Below are 22,990 nucleotides of genomic sequence, written 5' to 3'. Positions count from 1 at the left end.
AGCACATTATTCCGTATTAATCGCGAGTAATTAACATTCATGACGCGAATTAAGCTTGTATCGCCGCGTATTCGCGGACAGACCGACAGACTGCTTCCAACAATGCTTGCGAATAATTAGTAGTCCGTTCGTTTGAACGGCGTTGCTGTACAACAAGAGAGCAGGAGAAACGACAATGGTCAGGACGAGGACGACGTGATAGAAACGGGAGTTCGGAACTTGTACAATATATGTATCATTGATTCGATATTTTTCTTATTTCCAAAATTTCGAAAATATTTCACTACGAGTCTTTCACTTTGAGACTTTTCCTGAATTGTTCTACGTGAACATGTAATATGCCTTCCGTATGTATGTATATATATATATACATAATATACATCGGGAATTAGTCGGTAAAGTCAGCTGACACGAATAGCAGCGATATCGTGTACGCGTGATACTCGCTCCGTTGCAATATTGTGGTAGATCATGAACCCAATTGTATCGAGTTGAATGTTTTCGCGAGAGGGAGGATCAAATTCAGATTCTATGTCATTAAAAATAAATAAGAAAGTATAAAAATTGAAAGCTAGAAAAGATTTTCTCCAGCGCAAAGAATTGTCCTAATATAAAATTAACCAAGTACTATAGAAATGCGAGAAGAGCGTCTCGTATAAAACATATAAAGTCATTTCGCTATATATGTATAATGCAATTCTCATAATGTCTTATCTTTTCAGAATCGTACAAAACAAATTGTTCCGAAGAAAGTGAGTTGAATCGAGCTGATTTTCCAAGATATTGAGAGGAAATATATTCATGCACGTGAATTCCCGATGCAAAGTTACGATGAATCCTAAAGTGAATTCTTCGACAGTTTCCGGAAGCTGTATTAGCATACAGCTCGGCCTCTTACGAAATTGGTTGGGATAGTAATAGCGCGATGGTTAAAAACACCATTTCAGCATGAGAAACATTCAGGGTAAAAAGAGGTCTCCCTTATACGAACATTCATCCCTTTCAAGGGTCTCTCGATGTATACTAAAGCACAGAACTTTTACGGAAGAGAGAATTTCACGTAACGTTGTCGAAAGAGTACATGATTTATAATGCGGTGCGAAAGAGCGACCCTAATATTTGCAGCATTTTTTTCGCATCGGTCTATCAGAGCGTGTTATTTTTTTTTTTTTTTTTTGATTATTTAACGTCGAAATCATTAGGCAAAAATTTGTAACATTCCTTTTGTCGCGTTTGTTCAGTTTAATAATAAACATGAAAATATTATCGCATAATTTTTTAATGATTGTATGACTAGTGGATTTCTCTCTTAATGAAATTTTTAGAAGAAAAATTAATTGTCTATCTATACGCATGAGTGCTTTTTCTTATTTATCTGTAAGAAATAAAATGATATAATATACTATTAGAATTATTAACAATTCTATTTTAGTGAATCAAACCTAGTTAAAGACGAAAGAATTGGCATAAATGAATTTTTAGATTAATGTAAAATTGAAATCCAAGCATCTCACGAAGCATCTTTACGATGCATAAAAACAACTGATTCTCTCGCGAAATAAACAGAATTTTAAAACATCGACGATTACAATACTGTTAATTTTAGTCAAAAATTTAGCCTTTTCAAAACAAACAATTCCAACATTCGTAACAACATTTTATACCATTATTTATGTACAATGTGATTTTTTAAATATAGCTCTTTCATTGTTAGTTCCTTGTTATGGAAAGTAGGATTGTATTTTTAACGAGAAACAAAATTCCCACATTATGAAATGCCGCATCAAGACTCGAAACCCGAACATCGAAATGGATGGATACTCGAGGGAATTAATGTTAAATATTTCCCGCAAGGGAGATTACTCATAATATTTATTCCTATGTGCAAATCTGCACGTTTATTTTGGCGCAAAAATATTTGCAATTTTCAACGCGGACACATCGATGAAATATCTCGACGTGACAAGCGCGAGCACCTGTGGCATTCGCCGATATCGTTCGAGCAAAAAACGAACTCGTTAAACTTGCGCAAAGTATTCTTTCGTCTTTAACTAGATTTCATTCACTTGGAAAGAATTGTTAAAATTCTAATAGTATATTATATCATTTCATTTCTTATAGTTATATCGTTTTATATGACTACCAAAAAGCATAAATACAATGATTATTTATTATAACTCGATTATTCTTTCGACTACGTGCATGCATAAGAATACATTTTAAAACTTATTTACACGTTTCTCGTTTGAATACATGCGGACATGGCCTGTGATATATACGCAGCCTCTCTTCTTCTTTGTTCTTTTTTACATTAACACTCAACTTGAATACCAATGTGCATACGAAATCGCAGTTTTATCTTTAAATTTCGTATTAATCGAAAGTTTTGGGGATTAAGACATTTGCGATCCTACGACCATCGAATATTTTTATTATATTTATGGAGCAGGAAATAAAACAAAGTTTTTTTTTTTTATAGAAATATTACAGTTTTATCGCAAGAGTTTAGATTGTAGAATCGATAATTTTTGTCGTCCTGATAAAATAATAATAACTAGCAATTGATTCAGTTATATAATAAACGGCTACGAGAAAACTAATAGGCTTTTGATATCTCGCGTAGCGAAGTAAACTACCGGCATCCCTATTCTAGCAGGCTTCAACTCAACAGCGCCTGAGAAACTTTAGTTGGCAAAATACGCCGTCGGCTAAGCCATTAACCAGCACGTTAGAAACAATTAAGTTATTCTATTTGGCCGAACTCGACTATCACGAGTTTATTTTGTCGGCTCCTCTCGTTCTTCACCTCATCAATAGCGGCTTGATTAGAAAGTTCAAAGTAGCGTGAATAATACAAGAAATCTTATTTCGAATAACTTTGCTTTTATCCAAGTTTCCATACAAGAGTACGTTTTATTTGACATATAAGTACATACGGAAACGATATTAAAATTTGCAAAACTATTTCCCATTCTTCATTGTTCATCTCTCTCATCGAGTACTCGTTGATTCGACATTTCATTGCCCTCCTCCTCCTCCTCCTCCTCCTCCTTCCCATCTTTCTCTCTCTTCCTACTATTATTCATCTTGTTATCATTTTAAAATAATTGCTCTTTATATGTTTCTTAATTATATAACTATCGAACTTTTCTGCGATAAAAATGCGCAAAGTAGCTTTACTAATATTGCGAACTGTTTTGCTAAGTTTTGCATTCTCCGCGTTTTAATGAGCATTTGCATAAATAACGACGCGAATATAAAGCCAAGTTTTCGGACGCCGCGTACTTACGTTAATCTTTAACTGTAGGCGTCATTAAAGTCTGGTTTAGCTCGTTTCATGGAAACGATGCCACGTACGCCGTTATAAACTCGATAACTCTTTACCATAATATCTACGCTATGCCATATATTTATAAAAATAAAATTATGTAACAATGCGCGCGCGTTTTATATCGCTTATAGACAACGGATGCGGCAATTCTTTCGGAGAGTTCTCAAATTCATGACAAATTAAAATTTTCTCAGCATGAAAAAAATGTTCAGTCTATAGGCGTAGAAGAGTGTATCGATACGTACAAATAAAATCAATTGTAGCGTTAGCCAATAATGCTGAAAGATACTCGGGCTTTTATATATAGAAAAATCCATTAATCTCTCCTTTCAAGCGCGTTGTTACGTTTTTAATTCGAGTCTGATAGCTGAACGTTGGGACTTTTTTCTACTTGTACCGTAGATAACATCATTGATTTAAATGAAAATAGATGTCGGGGATAAATTTAAATTTCAGTTCTTGTCGTCATGAGATTTTCGTGTCCCAAAAGTGTGTTTAGGTACAATATTACGATCCGCGGAGAAGCAGTATCGCCAAATGGAATATCACGCCTGTGAATAATTAAACGGGATTCGTAAGAGTCGGACGCAGTGCAGCGGCGGTCGTCCGCTTTTGAGGGATCCTTCTTGCGCCGAGTTCACGCCACCAGAGATGCAAATGCACATTATTCAGCTACTTACGCTTTAATTCTCGGAAGATATGCGAATTTCGTATCTATACGTTAATGCGGAATGCTTGCCGCATTTTCAACGACCTACTCTTCCATCCACTCTGTTAATGCGCGACAACGTGTGCGCGAGTCAAGACAGGGGCAATTCCGACTGACGAGAAATTCTGTTTAGTCGACTCTGCGCATTCCCCAATTCGATCAGTCTCGTTCATCGTGAACAAATTTGAATTAAAATCAGGAGAATCTTGCGCGATCGCGATGATTTTTGTTATGCGCATTTGCAATAAGAAAAGATTTTGTAAACTGTTTATACGTCAAGAGATACAGAGTAAATCTTGAGTAAATTATTATGGCAAAATGTATCGGTAATTTTTGTTAATGAAAATAAAACGTCGGTGATATATATATATATATCGTTGCCAGCCATGAAAATCAATGTCTGGAAATTAATAAGCAGATTCTTTCTGTTCATCAGAAAACTCAATACTGATGATTACCAATTATTAATGATTTTGGTAAAGTGCAAAGCGTATATAGAGTGGGAGACGAGAATAAAGAATATCGAAAGAATGAAATAAATAGATTGAAAAGTATTACGGAAAAGCGAGAGAAATTCGGCATGAAAATAACTTTTCTCATTATTTTGCTTCAAATATAATGTTTGTAGATTGAAAAAAAAATAGTAATAGCACTTGCAATTGTGCATAATTCTCTGGTTTCTTTATTCTCCACTCTGCGTTTTTTTTATCAAGGGAAAAATACCAGCGCAAAATATGTAGGAAAGCTTGTAATTAATAGAAAAATAAAATTACGCCAGGAGATTAAATCGTATTAGAACATGATGTTGTATCATGAGAAAAAAGATAGGCACGAATTTAATTTCGTCTGACTATGCTAAGACACTTTGTGTCTGTCTTGTGGAAACGTCAATTTTATTTGCCTGTAATCTATCCTTGAGAACTTTCGTCAATTTCCTAAACACAAACCAATCTAAAAAAAAGAAAAGAAGAACAGGTAAAACAATGAAATATGAGTATTCCTCGGTTATAAATGGATATTTGGTTAAAACGAGAATTTTTTTCTATCTTAAATCTCTCGCAACTATTAAAATTTTATCGTCTAAAAAAATGATTGATATTAAAAAACAGTCAACTTTAAATCGATAATAGATATTTTTCGCTCAAAGGTCTCTTGAGAACGAAAATTTTTCCCTTTTTCATCGTGCCTTAGGCACATTCCTTTATCATCGAAACGACATTACCGAAATGAATCGCGCAGTATAATTCACGTCCTTCATATAATAATCAACAAAAACATTTAGCCCCAAATGTTTCCTTTAGTCTGCACTCGTAATATTCGTTTTATTAGCACTTGTCCCCTCTTTCGTCTAGTTTCGGTCAATTGTGCTGAATTCGCTTTTCCAACAAGCCACGAAAATCCGCAATCGCTGGAAAAAAAAGTCTAACAAGACTGGCGAGTAGATCTGTAGAGAAAGCTGATTGCATAGCTCTATTCAAAGGGGCCCCTGGATTAAAACTACTTCGAAATTACGCGATCTCAGCTAAAATGCAAGAAAGAGAAATTAAAATCATTTGCGCCTTTAATTATCATAAATAACATAAATTTAGAAAATACATATGTCTGAGACGGAAACATATCATATGTATATAGTATACAGGATAGAGCATTTATATTGAGACACCTAAATATCTAAAAAATAAAGCAAGATAGAAAGAAATGTTTCGGACAAAAGTTGTTCGGTTCTAAGGGGGTCATGAGATGGTGCCATTAGTTTGACCTTGGGTGGAGGCGCTTCGGAGATTTCAATATCAATCTTGTTTTTTTTTTTTTTAATGGAAACACCCCAATTTTTTTACATAAATCGATTCCTTGCAATATTCTGCATAAAAAGTTATAGGAGTACGATGGCCAAAAGTTTAATAGTTTACGAGATATTTTATACTTTATTTTATTACCCTACTTTGACATAATTTTACATAAACTATGAAATATCTCATAAAATTATTTATTTTGCAATAATGTTTTTGCTTAATATTTTAAGCTCGAGAAATGAGAGACATCAATTGGTGTAAAGAAAATAAAACAAGATTGACATTGAAATCTCCAAAGCGCCTCCACCCAAGATCAAACTAATGGCATCATCTAATGACCCTTTTCGAACCGAACAACTTTTGTCGGCAACATTTCTTTCTATCTTGCTTTATTTTTTAGATATTTAGATGTCTCAATATAAATGCCCCACCCTGTATATACAGAATAAGATGAATAACAAGAATAAACGCGCGCTCTTTATTAGCATTTATATAGATAAATTATATATGAAGATTAAAATATGCGTGTGCAGATGCTACGAGTAATTAATCCGATGAGATAAAATTTTTCCAGAAATAAAAAAGGTTGACTTATTTCTGTGAGAATCATCAAAAAATTTAAATCGGGCGGCGATAATCGCGGTTTGCTAAACAAGGTTAAAATGATGTTTTCAATTAATAACACTGAGACGTGCGCAAGGTAGTCGTATATTTAGCGTTTCATTCATGACAATAAAGTTAATGGTCGCGCTTTTGCACGCGAGATAGTTCTTAGAATTTTTTTTTTTCGATTAAATGTACATGTATCATAATGTAATTAGAGTTTAATGAGGCATATTCTATGCAGTCACGCGTATGATCCGAGCGATTATTTCCTCATGATGTGCTATAATTATTTTACGTTGGCGATTGTTGGAATATTGAGTAATTACACACGCAAAATTTACCACGAGGTGTAACAAATGGTCTAACGCAAGAAAAAATAATTAAAAAGTAAAGAAAGACTAGACAGTTATCTTTTTCAAGATTATGAAAATATTGTAATTAAATTTCCATCGTTGCTGATTGTGTAATATAAATTGATAAATTTTTAAGAAATTTAATAGCGAATGCAAGCTTCAATTTTCAGTTTTAATAAAACTACACTCTTCAATTTTCAACCGCTATAAATATAACGAGGCACGTTTATTCTTTATCAATTGGACTGACATTTTAATTGTATGAGATTTGCATATCAGATTTTAAGTCCGAACGAAGTCGTTAGCAATCTGAGCTAAGATCATGAAAAAAATGCAGTTAGTCTGCAATATTGGCGAAATGTGTTAGTTCCCTGAAGTCAAGAACGAGAATATTCGCCATTTGAAACGTAGTCCGAAAAAGAACGAGAGAAAGGGATGGCTTTTAGCTCATTGTCAGTCCAATGGGTGAAACTTCGCGAAGGAGCTCGCTTAAATTTCGAATTCACGCTTGGTTGAGAGGATGAGCGATCGAATATTCTACGCAGAAGAATGAAGAAGAGCAGGAAGAAGGAATGAGTAGAGCGTTACAGAAGAAGGGAAGAGAAAGAGAGATCTCTACCACGATTGGCCTAGGTTCTCGTTCTACTTTCGTCATCTGCATGTTGAGATTGTCATTTTGATGTCACCACTATTCTCTTGGAGCCGTTGTTTGTGTATGCGCGTGTAACTCTCGCGTAGATATATGTAATGTAAAAAGGGAAAGACGATCAGCTAACAAAAGTAGAATTGAATAACGATGTATTTTTCATTCAGCAATCTATCACAAAGATTATTTATTTAACAAAATTATATTATCCTAAAAAAGAAGGTGAAAAAAAATCTTTCATGAGCATTAACAGCATTACTTGATTAATCGATGATTATAAAAAATATAATGCACGTACTTTGAGATTGTATACAGATTGTAGAAAGTTAGAATGATAATGAGAAGGAGAAGAAACATATTTTCCTTGAGAATAAAATATAAAATAGCTTTGTAAAATTGAAAATTAAATAAAATATTCGGGTAAATAATAAAATATGTCACGGAAAAGAGAAAGAAGAAGAAGAGAAAAAAAAAGAAGATGCGTGACAGTGAAAGGATAGATGTATCTTTCTTAGAATACAAAGAGGATAAAGAAGATAAATCTGATTTCAAAATGGTACTGCAAGAAGACGAGAATTAGAATTGACGTCTTGTGGCAAGGATGAAGCCGATCCTCGAGATGTCTTGAAATTAACTTGATTGTATATACATCGGTCGGCTCTCTTGGCCTACATTATAGATGTATATCGAAGAATATTGTAATACAAAGTCTTTTTATTACGATATATATCAAGAGAGAGAGAGAGAAAGAGAGAGAGAGAGAAATTTTGTCTCCCGCCCGACATTAAAAAAAAAAAATAAATTTGACGCTTTTTCTCTTTTTTTAGTTTGACATGTCCCAAATTTTTATTTCTCTTCCCCTTAAGATGAGAAATCGAGGAAAGAGAAAAAAAGAATAGATATAAAGAACAAAGCGACAATGGAGCGGTGAACGCAAGGAAATGGAATGGAAAATGAGAGAAAAAATCTAGGGAGAATGTTTATTCAGTCGTGAGTTCGAAGAGTTATATTCGAAAAGAAATAACGAACGAATGAGACCAACGCTCTTTTAATTACGTAAATGATGTGCCGTCCCTTTCCCTAAACGTAAATTTTGTTTTCGGAGATGTCTGCTAAAAAAATAATTCATTTATTACGGAATTCGACGCTGCACATTGTGATTTTTAAATAAAACTTAAATTGACACAATATATTGGAGAAAAATCACTTAGAAATCATTTTCAACATTAATGTACTTATGTTTCTCAATTATTATTGATTTAATCATATTTATTAATGTCATTTATTGATATCAAAGGAAACAACGTGTGTTTTCGCACTGTTCGCAAATTCATAAAAAATTATGAATTACTGATTTAATCATATTTATTAATGTCATTTATTGATATCAAAGGAAACGTGTATAAAAAATTATGAATTTGCTTAAAATTAATAACTTTATAATACAATAGTGTAAAATACTATTAATGTCATAAGTGTACAGTGTGATAGATGTAAAATTTGATGTAATGTACTCTTATACATTTTTTAGTAGGACTGTAAGGTTGTGACGTAAATAAAGTAATTATACAAACACTAAATTAGATATTAAGAATTAGTATAATTACAAATAATCAAGTATTTAAATCATTGTTTGCATGGATTAAAATTTATGTGAAACTTTATAAATAATCTTTTTATGCATTCGCGATATACATATCGTATAATCCCGCATAGCGAACGAGAAAGTCACTTCCGGGTGGCTAAACTGATAAAAGTGAGAATATGAGCGAAAAATGTATAACAACAATGAATTCCTTGGAGTTGGAAATCTTTTCGACCGGTCAAGTTTGATAAAAAATCAAGATGATCGGGTCGATCCGAGCGTGCTCGATCGTGAAAAATTTCAATGCAGTTGCAACTGCAGTCGGTCAATGCTTCGCGATTTGCGCACCGTGCCTGACTTTACAACGACTGTCTCTACACTGTATTACTCGCCAAAATATATTATCCGATGGACGTTCAAGATGGATATAAATATTCAAAATGTTCGAATACACGGATGATTGTGTTGTCAACTTGCTCATCGTTATAATGTACGCCAAAATTAAATTTATACATTAGGATTGCATAAAATAAAATATCTATAAAATTACGGGCGTTTAAATGCTATTTTGACGCAAGAAAAGCATTTATAAGTTTGTAATTTATAGAATCTATCGGTACGCTGATATTCCATAGTTCCGATCTATAATTCGTCGAAATAGTTGGTGATCGGACGCGCGTGTCAGTGTTTAATTAATAATAAAGAGGAAAGAAACGATTGTAGTTTTGGAATGTCCGCTTATATAATAATTTGTGTGAGTTTGCGAGATAAATTTTCCTCCAAACAAAATTGTGCCCGTTGTAACATCGATACAACGTTTTTAGATGTCATGATAAATTTTTTTCGCGTTTCACACACACACACACACACACACACACACACACACACACACACACACACACACACGCGCACATATAACGTGCCATGGAATGCAAGAGATCATCTCAAAATTTTCATCGCCGTTCTCACGCTATTCTGATCTGTCTAAATGGGCCATTCGCGAATCGTTTCGGCCATAGTTAGCCCGCCTATGGTCGCGCTTTGGTGACTCGTTGTTTTCAATTAGCATGCTAGCTCTTCAACACAAAGTCACTTAAAGTTTAAATAGCATCCGAGAACCGCGATAGATATGGAGGAGGTATGCAAACGAGTTTGCAGCATGGCAAGAAACTTGGAACATTTCAATGTTTATCTAACAATTGGATCATTTCCAATCAATTTATTGATTCAGTGTAAAAAAAAAATATTGTTTTTGAGAAAAAGTATGTAATTATTTGCAATGTATTTTTTTAAACAATTATTATTATTTTTTTTTTCTTTACACAGTATTACGGTAAAGTATTATCGAAAACTAAATATTTTACGAGCTGTTTTATTTTTTATATCAAAATATGTCAGATTAAAATAACTCAAAAAGTATGTCAATGAAAAAATATTTTATTATAGTGTTTTGAAAAATTCTCGACATAAGCTATAAAAATACGCAATAAAAAATGAGGGGGGGGGGAAGGGTTCCATTAAAAATTTTGAAGTTATCCCCGACTCTCTTTAGAGGGGGAGCGGGGGCAATTTTACGTTTACGTAGTTAGAAAGGCCCCACAAAAACATGAAACTTTCTCACGAACAATTTTTTGCTTTGACAAATATTTTTTAGAATTATTAGCTTGTAACACTTTATGTGGGCCACCCTGTATATATAAACTTTGATAATATATTTTAATACGTAGGAATTAAATAAAGTGCAAACATCTAGGCTCGATTTGTTCAAAAACTGCACCGATTCAAAACCACAGAGAGAGAAATTTTATAGAGAAACTATTATCACACACACGCGCATTACGATTCATATTATTATTCCTATGGTTCAAGTAATAATAATGTCGCGATTAGTTTAATAGTTTAATAAAATATATATTTCATGTCGCTCGTAAACCTGCTCTGCAATGCATTTTGATAAGAATAGACGAGATATTATTAGAAGAGCCCAAGAGCACGTGACGACGAATGCGATTTAAGTTATTAATATCTAAGCTGCGAGATCTGCTTAATCGCTTTTCACGAAGATAAACATCGTTCGAGCCACGTTTTAATGAATAATAAATAATGTATCGATCGGTTAAATCGTCAGATTTAACTACGAATCGTTAGGCTAAACTCATGACTCGTTTTATTGCATGTTAGTTTTTGGCATGCCAGCCAATTATCTTTTAACTTCTTTTTTAATATTTCCAGTTTTATATGTTTTACAATATTGTGCGATGTTGAGTGAGTGAAAGTGCGATTTAACTATATTTTACAATTTCCGATTGAACATTACTCTACATTTTATCGTATCTTTCCTACAATGGTATTATTATGTTTATATTTATAAGAGAATAAACTCGTGGTGGCAAAATTCACACATAAATTCATTAATATAAAATAGAAAGATTATTGATATCAAATCGTTTATCTCTTTCGATAGAAGAGATACAGATTGTACGCCCGAGCTATTAAAAGCATTAGAAAATTCTTTGGTAAGTCTGTTCTGTTTTAAAAAAGTCATGAGTATTCGTTGAAAAAGAAATTCAAAGGTCTATTGACACTATGCCTTTTCACACGTACGTAAAATTTCACGTGTAAAACATGTGCTGATTTTCGACATAATATTTCGTATAACATAAATAATAATGAGATTGATAAATATTGAATATCTCGTTATAATCGAGAGAATTCTAGGAAACATCATTTTTTAATTAACTTATATTAGCGTAATCGCCTGTGAAATGATTGATGAAAAAAGTTGCTTTGCCCGTGTTCTCGTCGCGGGAAACGAGGCATCAGATTATAATTCCCCGCAGAAATCGCTGACACATAGTCGTGACGGATGACGAGTCTTCGGGGATTCGGGGGTTGCAGTTGGCGGAGTAAACGACGAGAGGCAGAGGGTGTGGTATCGGAAGGAAATTCCTTAAGCCTACCCTTTCATCTATATTGTTCGTTATTAATTTCGCGAGTCGGTCGATGCGCCAGACGTGCAAAACCATGCCTTTAGTCAGCGTTTCGAGAGACCCGGGCAATTAATCACGTGCCTGACCGCGCTCAAACTCCGAACGCAGATATTATCCTTCGCTCGCTGCCCCGCAACCACCGAATACGTCTTCCGTTGCCGATATGGCACTTCGTTACGTTCGCGCGACGTATTCGATCGGTCCTACCAATCACGAGGGAATACCCGATCCGCACAGATTTCGCTAACGGAATAGCTACGTCACGTGAAATGCCGAAGCCATAAATCTCAACTTCTGAAGCTGATCTGTAAATTTATATAACGTACTGATTTAACGTAAGGCTAATATAGCGCGTTCTCTTTTAGAAATTTATAAAGCTAACCATTGTATCTCATTCGTCGTTTCTCTCTCTCTCTCTCTTTTAATATTCAATAAAAAGCTAAAGGTAAATGTGCCAAAAAGAAAGAAGAAGAACATTTTATAAGAATTTTAAATCATCATAAGCAACGCAGATTTATTCATACGCATGTTTTACCGGGAGTTGCGTAAATTTTTGCGACTTGAGATCACAAATAGATAGAGAACGGCGGCGATGAGATAAATTTTTCATAATTACCTCGAATAATTTGGATGTGCGCAAATGTATTAATTAATCTTGACAGTTCAAGTGTGTTCCGCGTGTGATAATAGCGCGATAATAATATAGCGACGAAGATTCTGAACTTCGTCAAAGTATCGGCGATAATAATTTATAGATTGTCACTCCATCGTGTTTAATATCAGAGATACTCACAATAGTCTGAGACGATAAGAACGGCCATACAACGAGATCTGTAGTGCACAGAATCCACTCTTTAATCTGAAAATATAATGCTGTTATCTCATCTTATTGTATTATAAACTATCAAATTATATTTTGTCTTATCGAATTATTATTCTTTTGTTGTCTGGCTGAACATCGCAAAATCCGTTCCGTTAGTACACGCCTTCTCTCGCGCCTTCAGTTACAAATTAATTCCAGACACGAAATTATGGGCATTCAAGTACCACGGTGTGTATGCTAAGCTTAGAAAATTCCGCGCAAGCGAAGTTTTGCGGGACGCATTCTGCGGAAATCTGAGAATCCCTCAGCATCGCTGGCGTTGTATCGCGTGCTCTTTTTTACATCGCGCTCTTTCTTTCTTCGATTCTCACCATCGTTTCTTTGCTCATATTCTACACGACACGATAATAAAAGAACGCGAAAGAATAAAATTTTGCATGAAAGCTTGTTCTTCCCGACAACTTCTTCTCAACAACCTCTCCCAGCTCTAGCTTTCTTCATTTTTTTTTTCTTGATGTATCATTGCGTTTAAAATTACAGCCAAATTATATAATTGGCTTGTCGATATTTAATAGTTCAAACTGTGTGTCTTTCCACATCATTGATAAAATAATAACTTATAAAGAATTAATCGTAGAAATGAAAATAAATATTTCTTAAATTAATTTTAAAATAATGATTACATGTGATCTTGGAGAATATATTTAATTTACATTTTTAAATTATATTTCTCTCTCTCTCTCTCTCGAATATATTAAAACATTAAAATAAGATAAACTTTCTTCGTAAATTCGTGTAATTGTAATTTAAATTTACGTATTAGTCGTATTTTCTCTCATTAATTTTCGTTGCAATTTTTTCCCTCATCTACGTTTCGTATCCTTAGAAAAATTTTAATTTTGTTACGATTGATTTTCATCGCAGGAAAATGTGGAGAAGACGAAAGGAAAGAAGATCTTCAATATATACGATCTCTCTTGGCAAAAAGCCATGTTCAAAATAAAAAGAAATTTTAGTCTTCCGTGATCGTATTCATCGTGTTTCGTATTCTTGTAAAAGTCAAATATCGTAAATATATAGGGTAGATTACAGATGAACGGAAAAGGACACTATCTTCACCCAGCCGATGCAAAGGGGAAAGACTGTCGTCGTAAAATTATTCGATATCCGTTGTTCGATGTATGACGAAATATATTAGATTGTTATATGAATTATCTTTCGATAAAAGTTGAGAGAAAATCAAATAATCAAAGTGAAAGAAGTTTAGCTATATAGTTAAGAGATAGAAATAATTAAAAAATAAAAGATGTAAAAAAACTCAATTTATATGTCACGATTAGTTCGATAGAAAAAATCATTCAGCGAAAGCAATATAGAGAACTTTGAAAAATGAACAGCGCAATGTTTTTGAGAGAGGATCGAATGTCTCGTTGTGGGAAATGATGAAATTTTGGATGGTGCACGATTATGAGTAAACTCTATATGTAGACGGTTCATCGAAAAGGCGAAATATCTAAATTGCAACGGAACGAAGATGGATTTCTGCAGGAGCCGCGCGAGTTGATATCATCCTCACGAAATATAGATGATTCACGAAGGAGCTTAAGCCAAAATCCTACAGAGTGATTGCGTAAAGGATTAAACTGTCTGGAGATGGCGACAAAAATATCGATTTTCTTATCGAAATATTTTTACGGTGAGAAACTATAATAAGTTGCAAGGTGAAATGTAAACGCACACGAAAATATGACGGTTTCACGTTCTATAAATTTCTTTCTTCTGAAAATAATGTGGTTCGAGAGCAAGATCCCGTCTTGCAGAATTCATTGCCATAATTCCGATAATGCATATAGATATTCTCTCTAAATTATTGAATTAAAATTTCACGTTTAATTAATGCACGCCAATTGTTGGGAATGCTTTAATTAGTCCGCTGACTTGGGCGTATGTATCATACTATTTCTACGCAATCTTAAAAACCAGTGCCATATTAAATTTGAATATTATTAACTACTAGTGTATACTTTGTTACAAATTTGAATCTACATATAAAACTTGTTCCAAAAATTAAATATTATATTTTCAAAAACACTCTATCCTTTATCTTAGAAATCGTGATATAATATTTTTATATTATGATATGACGATTAAATTATAATTAAAATATCTTTCGCATCGTTATAGATCGTGTAAAAAAAATCTTGATCTTATTCTTATTTAATCATTATACTAAATACTAAGATGTACTAAAACATCCCTAAAATAATTTATAAAAAGATAAAATTGCAAGTTTGACTTTGTGAGTCGATTCTACTATTGTGAGATAAAAAATATCGTACGTGCGCAGACAGAATCGATTCGTAAGCATGGTTGCACGCTGCACGTACTTATAGGGCGAGACATTCCACGGATTTGTGTAACCATCGAACGGGTCGGTCCGGCGTGATCCGCGAGATTAACCGTCTTGGTTACGAGCCAGGTCGTCTCTCGTTTTATTTCTGTGTCGCGCGTAAAGACGCGCGTCGCCGTCTTTGCGCGTCTCTGCTGCTTGTCGACCTTCCTGACACGAATAACAATCTCAAGTTTGGCGGAGCACACAGAAGATCCTAAGAATACTCAATTTTCTCGTATCCAGATTTACATGTCCAAGTTTGTGAATTCGGCGCATTATTCGAATTTTTTTATTGACGTTATCTAGATTACCTAGGTGTGAACAATCTCTCGAGTAACTAGGGAAATTTAGCGAATACTGATCGGATATCTGCGTATGAGAACATTAACAGCACCGATTAATGTCGATATTCACGCTAGTATCGTAACATGTTGAACCTTAATACGGTATTTGTTGAGCAAATCGATCGGCTGTATCGAGTATGGATACAACAGGTAGCTTCGATAACGCGATTACCGTGGATTTATACTCCGATTTGTCTTTTTTGTAATAGATTACTTTCCAAAGACAACGTGTATAGAGAAATCTATTCATCTTCGTTGACGAGACTGGAAACGGAAACGTAATCAGATAATTTTACCGTAATAAATTCGACGTTAGCAATTGGGACGATTAAAATTTTTTGCAGTGCAACCGTCGTTTCGTCGACCACGATTAGCTAAAGCTATTATACTTAAGTAATTGTCTCTTTTAGATTCGATTGCGAGATCGAAGGATAAATCTTTTGCTCGCTGTACATAATCGACTGAAAGACAATAAGATGATGGCCGTGCTTATTCTTCCACGTATAAATGCATGAGTGCCCGATTATATTATCATTTACTTGATTCATTTTTAATTAATGTGTTATTTTAACTTTGAAATTATCTGATTAAACTTTTGTTCATCATCAACTTTTAGCAAAAGTTAGTAGCAAATTTAAAATATATAATTATAATAAAAAAATAAAGAGTATAAGAAATTGTCTTATATTGTATATTTTAAAGATACTTTTATCATCGTCGTCGTAATTATAAGAAATAATTATAATTATATATTTCGCTATTATAACATTTGTATGTAAATTGATACTTATTACGGTATTGCTTGCCATTTATCGACATCACGTCACTCTTCTTCACCATCTCGGAGATCCCGTTTTAGTATCCTTGTAGTTGTTTTTTTTTAACTTACTACTTAATCCACCACACAAACTGCACTCGAGATACATCCTTGCATGCATCATATTGATTGATCGCATGTAATGAACGAGCTCCGTGTACAGTATATGTGTACACATGGAAGATGTTTCGTAAGAATCACGTCAAACTATAAGATGTATCATGTTTTTTCAAGCATGAAAATTTCTCGCACTTAGGAAAGCTTTAATTCATAATTACAAAAGTAATTAACATTGTAAATTGATCATTTTCACGTTAATTTAAGACAAGTTTTCTTTCGACATCATTGTAACGTCTAATGGCTATACAATTTAATTCTAGTTAATTATAAGTGAGATCATTCGTCAGACAATTTCGCTGTTTGAAGTTTGATCGGAATTTTAATCAAAATACTCATCATACGAAATGTACGGACGATATTGAACCATCATTTGTCAGTACTATTCATCTTTTTCCTTCTGGGGGAAAAAAGGGCAAATCCAGGATCATCGGCGTCAAAGTGCAAGCTGGCTTCATTTCGTCGCGCATTCGTCATCGTTTTTCGCGCTGCCGCTGCTCATCCCTTTCTCTCAGGGACAGACAAATGGCTTTGTTTTCAAACTGCATTTTCGCGTAAACGAACATTGATTACCGGCAGCTGAAAGAGTTGACTATGCGCTTGAGAGATCGACATGCGATACGCGCGTTTGCATCGTCATCCGAAGAGTATAATGTCATTTACGAGACATCGCGCGCGCGAGATGTTCTGACGTGATCTTGATTCGATCATAAGTTCTGTGGTAAATTCTTTTTATATGAAAAGATAGAAAACATCTTCATCTTTGGAATGCGTGTCATAATTTGCGTCCTAACATTCTTTTCTGTAATTTTTATTCTATAATTAAGTAATTTGTCTACAAGAAAACCGAGTATTGATCCTTACACACAATCCTTGTTTGTAAGAGAATAAACCTTTTTATTCCCGGAAAAACAATACGCGTTCTTTAATTCGTTTTAAAATATGCGAAATAAATAAGATAAAATCTAGAGATCTTTATCGAGACTTGTGCTGTAACAAAAATATTTAAGCTCGACGCAGTTCCCCCCTAGTAATCTGCATCGATGGTAATGACGATAACTGAATAAACGCTACCGTTCATATTCCACCTTTAAACAAAATTAAAATCAATAATTTTAACGACTAGATATTAACTATAATTCTGCAAACACAAGTGTTTAATATTTAAACTCATGTCAGATATTTACTCGTGGTTGCAAAAGCAAGAGCGATGTAGTATCAGTCGCTCATAGCAGAGCGTATGCGTGTAATTCGCATACATGAAAGCAAGCGAGATTGCTTTGAGACAAAATTGATTTAAGCTTCTAGAAATAAATGCTTTGTTTGTTTCTTAAATCGTCCTTTTTTTTTTTTTTTTTTAATAGCAGATTAAAATATTCTAACTAACACGTTATTATATAATTTTCTCGATACATTTTCGGTAAATTGAAAAATTTCGAAACACGAGTTTTACAATATATACAATTACATTTTTTAATTGTGTATTAATTTTGCATGAAATTAAAATATTCGAGAAAATGTTTGTGCCTTGTTATAATGTCAAGCAAATTACTGCTAAGGAATGAGTAATTTTATGTTGCGAAATAATTAATAGAAAATTATTAATGGAAGGGATGGAAAGAGAAAGAAGACATTCTTAGAGAGAAGTCGGATCAGATCATATTGATCTTTGCAACATCTGTTATTTTCCTTATGAAGACGACCGCTATCTATACGTTTCTCACAAAAATGTGACAGACAAAGAGACAATATTAAAGGAACTGCCGAGCTTAGAATTTCCTGAGGGACGAAGAAGCGTAAATTGCTCGATCTTCCGGCTCGGGGATAATCATTCTGCTTCAAACAGTAGCAAAAATAGATGGATTCCGCCCTCAAAAAGTGTAATACACGTTCGATGAAAAAATATTGCAAAAGTTCCCGACATTAATAAAATTGAGATCGATATATTTATATCTCATATTGATAGCAGAAGATTCACTTATATAAAGAATAAAAGTTCTTTATATAAAAGAATTTTTAATTTTTTTCGAAGGAATAGAAATTCTCTCTTTCTCTCTCTCTCTCTCTATATATATATATATATATCTCGATAATCAATTGTGTAATAATATAAGAATCATGTGTGTTAAGAAATTTAGTCGATATACAGTCAGTCGAAAATTTTGATGGCATCTTCTAATATTTAATGAGCTTAATTAGCTCATAAACGAAAAACGAACTTAGCAAAATTACGAATCTATTTACATCGCTCGCAGTGAGAATTTGATTACTCGATGCGCATTTCTTATAATTGAAGAACGTTATTGATTTATAATGCGATACAGAAATATATCGAATAAATGGAACAAAAAAATATGAAACGAATCACGCGGTCAAACTCAATCATATTACATTAAAATACAATAGATACGTGGCTATAGGAGATTTATTACGATTTTTCTTTATCTCAGATATATCGTATTACTATGACTGTACAAAATATCCTCTGTCTCTCATAGGAGATAAAATATAATTCCTTTTCCGTATTACTAACCGTACAGCCGCGTTAATTTATCGCCACGTTACCCACAATAATCAATATACACTTGGCGCGACCACTGTGTCGTCACGTTGTAATCGCCATTTTTAAAAATTCTGTTCCAGTTTGGCAAATTGGAGAGTTCGCCGATATCGATATACCGTGCTCAATTTTGTCTTTTTCGTTATAACCGTGAAAAATTAATTCCGTTAGTTCGCACGAGCCACGCACGATTGTATGCAACTGATGAATGAAATCCGGGAATGGATCCGGGGTAATCGACCTTATTTCGCGTCACCCTCGTCCAGCGCAGCATCCACGAATCCTCCTCGATCATACTCGTGTACCCCCTTTGCCTCCACGACCTTTCAACTAGTCTACATCCTCCCTTCCGCAACGCAGCCATTTCCAGCATTGCCGTGAGGCTGTATGTACCAACACAGTCCGCCGCACCACTGACGTAACTCTTCTGACGTCACACGTGGAGCTAGCACGGCGCACGCTATCCTCACACGTCCCCCACAACGAGGACAATGTCCTTTGTTTCGCTTCCTCTTGCGGGAGTTTCTCATCTCTTTTCTTTGCGCTCCTATTGACATATCGATGTTTGCCAATAATGTTTATTTAGTGCAATTTTTAATAATCGGGAAAACGCGCTATTAAAGATACCATTGAACAGTGTAGAAAAATATTCTTACAAGAGATTGACGGCGTGTAAATTCACATATATTAGATATGTTAATTATACCGTCGAAATCATGTAGTTAGAACATGATGCTTGTTTTACGAAATATCTCAGGCATCATCTATTATTTTTAAGGAAATTATTTCTAATTTAATACTGTCGCATTAAAGTGACATGACAATCATGTGGATTCATACGTAATCTTTCATTAAGTTAAGAGTAAATAAATGAGTATTTAAAATTCAAACTTAACGACAAGTTATAAAATAAATTTATCACTTGTTAAAATACAAATTCTACAGGAGTTGCAGTTTGTTACAAATGTAGTTTTGTTCTCATTTTCTTTTACCCTCCATAAATTTGCGGTAACCGAAATCGGTGCTCCTTCTTATCTCTCTCTTTCTCTCTCTCTCTCGTTTCAGTTACCGAACACATACTCGCTGAAACTTTGTTGCACAAAAATGTGCACAATAAGTGGAACAGCGAGATTACCAAGTTTCTTTTTCTTCGCGAAATCGCGAGTTAAACGCTGTAACTTTCTCGCGGAATTTGGGATATTGATCAATCATATCGCGGAAGATATTAAATTCCTCGAAAAAAATTACATCGTCGATCGTCAAAGCAATCGTTAATTTGCCTTTTTCTCGAATAAAAAAAAAGGATGGAAGAAAATTAAAATTCCATTCGAATTAAAATAATTACTAGTCACACATTGTTTTAAAAGATTTGCTATTTTTTTCATATACCCTTCGCTTTCTGAATCGCAAATATAAAAACGTTTCTATAATTCTCTTTGGCAACATTCCGATAAAATTTGATCGCGATTTTAATTCATCGATGTGCTATTACTTCTGTATACAGTGCTTAACTTGTGGTACCGAAGTTCAGATTGAATTTCATCTCAGATTGAATTACTACTACTCCTCAGCTTATAGCCTATCTTCTTTATCCCTCTTTCTGCCGTCCTTCAATATTCCATCCTTTAATTTAATATTCAACTTCTATCAGTTCATCGAGTAATCGCTTCGCTATATTGATTCCAATGTATATTTTTTTCGCTTCTTTATATTTTACCCTATAAATTTATTAAGTCTCGTTTTCTTTTTAGGTGAAGAACTGTGGATTGGTGTAATAAAATCTCGGCCCCAGGAGTAGCCCGGGGGTTACCCCGGGGACCTTGGGGAAGCGATCGCGCGAGGACGAAGTGGCTGAGACCGACGAAGGATACGGGAGGCGGAGGAGGAGGCCGCTATGAACGCCAGCGTTAACGTCGAGAGGAACTCCTGGCGGCTGCCTCCCGATGAGACCGTCCAGGTCGCCGATCCCCGTTCAAAGTCAGCCCAGGTAAAAGAGGTAAATCGCTCAACCGGCTCAATAAGTGGTCCCTTTCCCAATCGTCGAGTATTTCTCTCTCGTCGACTACATATACGATCAGGTTTAAATGCATGTAGATGTATATTTGATAAAAGTCAATATCGCGTTAATGCAGTACCGGTTATTACAAACATTTACAAATTTATTTAAATTTCTTTATAATTTCTAGATAGAAAAAAAGGAATTTAATATCCCGCATTGTGTGTTTGTATTTCGGGGGATATTATCTCTTGCTAAATTAAAAAAAAAAAAAAAAAAAAAAAAAAACGTAGATAAAAATTGTATGTTGATGTTAGTAATTATCGATGCACTAGACTGTTTAGTGTATAAAATAATAGATTTGTGTGAATGCATAAAATCAAGTTCCCTGTGATGAATTTTTCATAAATCCAAGTAGTTTTATGAAATATGATAGTTCCATTTATAAATATAATGTGTTTTCAATATAGAAGTGTAATAGATGTTCAAGTGTGAACATATATATATATATATATGTTGCATTTAATTTGATAAATACGAACATCTGCTAAAAGATAAGGTTCTTCAGGATAGCGTTCGATAGAAATCAAATAAGTCTTAATAATGTACATAATATGTTGCAAGTATAATGTCTTTATATGAGTAAATTCAGTTTTTTTTTATAACAAGTTTAGCTTTCTTACCATCTTTTCGTAGAAACAAAAATCGTTAAAAGAAACACTTTATAAAAGAGCCAATTCTCTCTCTCTCTCTCTCTCTCTCTCTCTTTACGATTATCCTGAATATAATAATTGAATGACCACCAATCGATATTTGGACTTTAAATTATGAACGATCGTGTTGAAGAAGACGTCAATTATGTTTGTCTATGCTGAAATGCGAAGAAATATCTTGACGAGCGTTTAAATAAATGGCGAAGTCTCATTAATTTGCCGTCAACGTATCTACGAGCATGTAAAAACATGACATGTAATAACGCACGTAAATTCAACCATTCGGAATAACAGAATGATAATTAATAATAGAGTGTACGGTCATTAATTTAACGGTTATTAGACTGATACAAGTGATATTTTACCTTGTGTAGCGAATTGTATTATAAAGCCGCGAAAAATTTGCACGCGTGTCTCTTCGAAGCATACACACACACACACACACACACACACACACACACACTCTTTCCTCTCTTTCTTTCTCTCTTTTTCTCTATTTCATTAAAACAATACTTTCTTTATCCGTCAGACGGCTTTTTCATTCACGTTTACGAGCACATAAGAATCTCAGGAAAATGTTAAAGTTTCTTCTGCTCTTCTTTACCTTCGCGTTAACACGCACAAAAAAATATATATATATATATATATATATATAGTTTAATTATATTTAAATTTATCAGCCATTTTCTTAGAATTGAGAAAAGTTGATAATCCGATAATTTTCACAAAAAGACTTTTTACACTCGTTGAAACCAAGGAAAATATAAACGCGGAAACCCCTTTTAATTCGTGATATATTATACTTTTCATTTATATGAAAATCATCTTTGCATTTTATTTATTCTTAATCAGAAACAAAAAAAAAGTCAATTTAATTAATGACGTAACTGATTTTAATCGTTTCTCGAACAATTTTTTAATAGGAAACTACACATCGCGTAATCGATCAGTCTGTCGCTTTTGTTTCGTATGTGATTTTTGTAGAATTCAGTCGATACCTACAAGCGTAAACGAATTTATCACTCGCCATGTCAGCGAGCGAAAAATAGAAAGACAGAACTGACGAGGACAAGGAGCACATGGCAACAGAGGTAGAGAGATTCCGACGACAGAATCGGGAAACTCCTGTTAGCTAACAATATACACAAACATAGAGTAACTTGATTATTGGATTACCTGATAACACGCGCCACGAATCCGTAGCTAACGAGCGAG

The 22,990-nt window shown here is 34.0% G+C and overlaps 1 protein-coding gene across 2 annotated transcripts in view; it reads left to right on the top strand.

Moving 5' to 3' along the window:
- The window catches only part of LOC138933926 (A-type potassium channel modulatory protein DPP6), a 48,231-nt gene that overhangs the window by 12,440 nt on the left and 12,801 nt on the right, over window positions 1-22,990 (top strand). The window contains exon 2 of one of the 2 annotated variants that reach the window (XM_070297178.1): window positions 20,818-21,053. In XM_070297178.1, coding sequence (XP_070153279.1) covers window positions 20,961-21,053 — 93 coding nt within the window. In that variant the 5' untranslated portion in view covers window positions 20,818-20,960. Of the gene's footprint in view, window positions 1-20,817; window positions 21,063-22,990 lie in introns of both variants that reach the window. The other variant, XM_070297176.1, reaches the window with a different exon arrangement.

Source organism: Polyergus mexicanus, unplaced genomic scaffold (assembly GCF_030449975.1).
Source record: "Polyergus mexicanus isolate NDT 795.1 unplaced genomic scaffold, iyPolMexi1.0 SCAF_6, whole genome shotgun sequence".
Classification (NCBI taxonomy): domain Eukaryota; kingdom Metazoa; phylum Arthropoda; class Insecta; order Hymenoptera; family Formicidae; genus Polyergus; species Polyergus mexicanus.
This window is presented reverse-complemented; position numbering and strand designations above follow the sequence as displayed.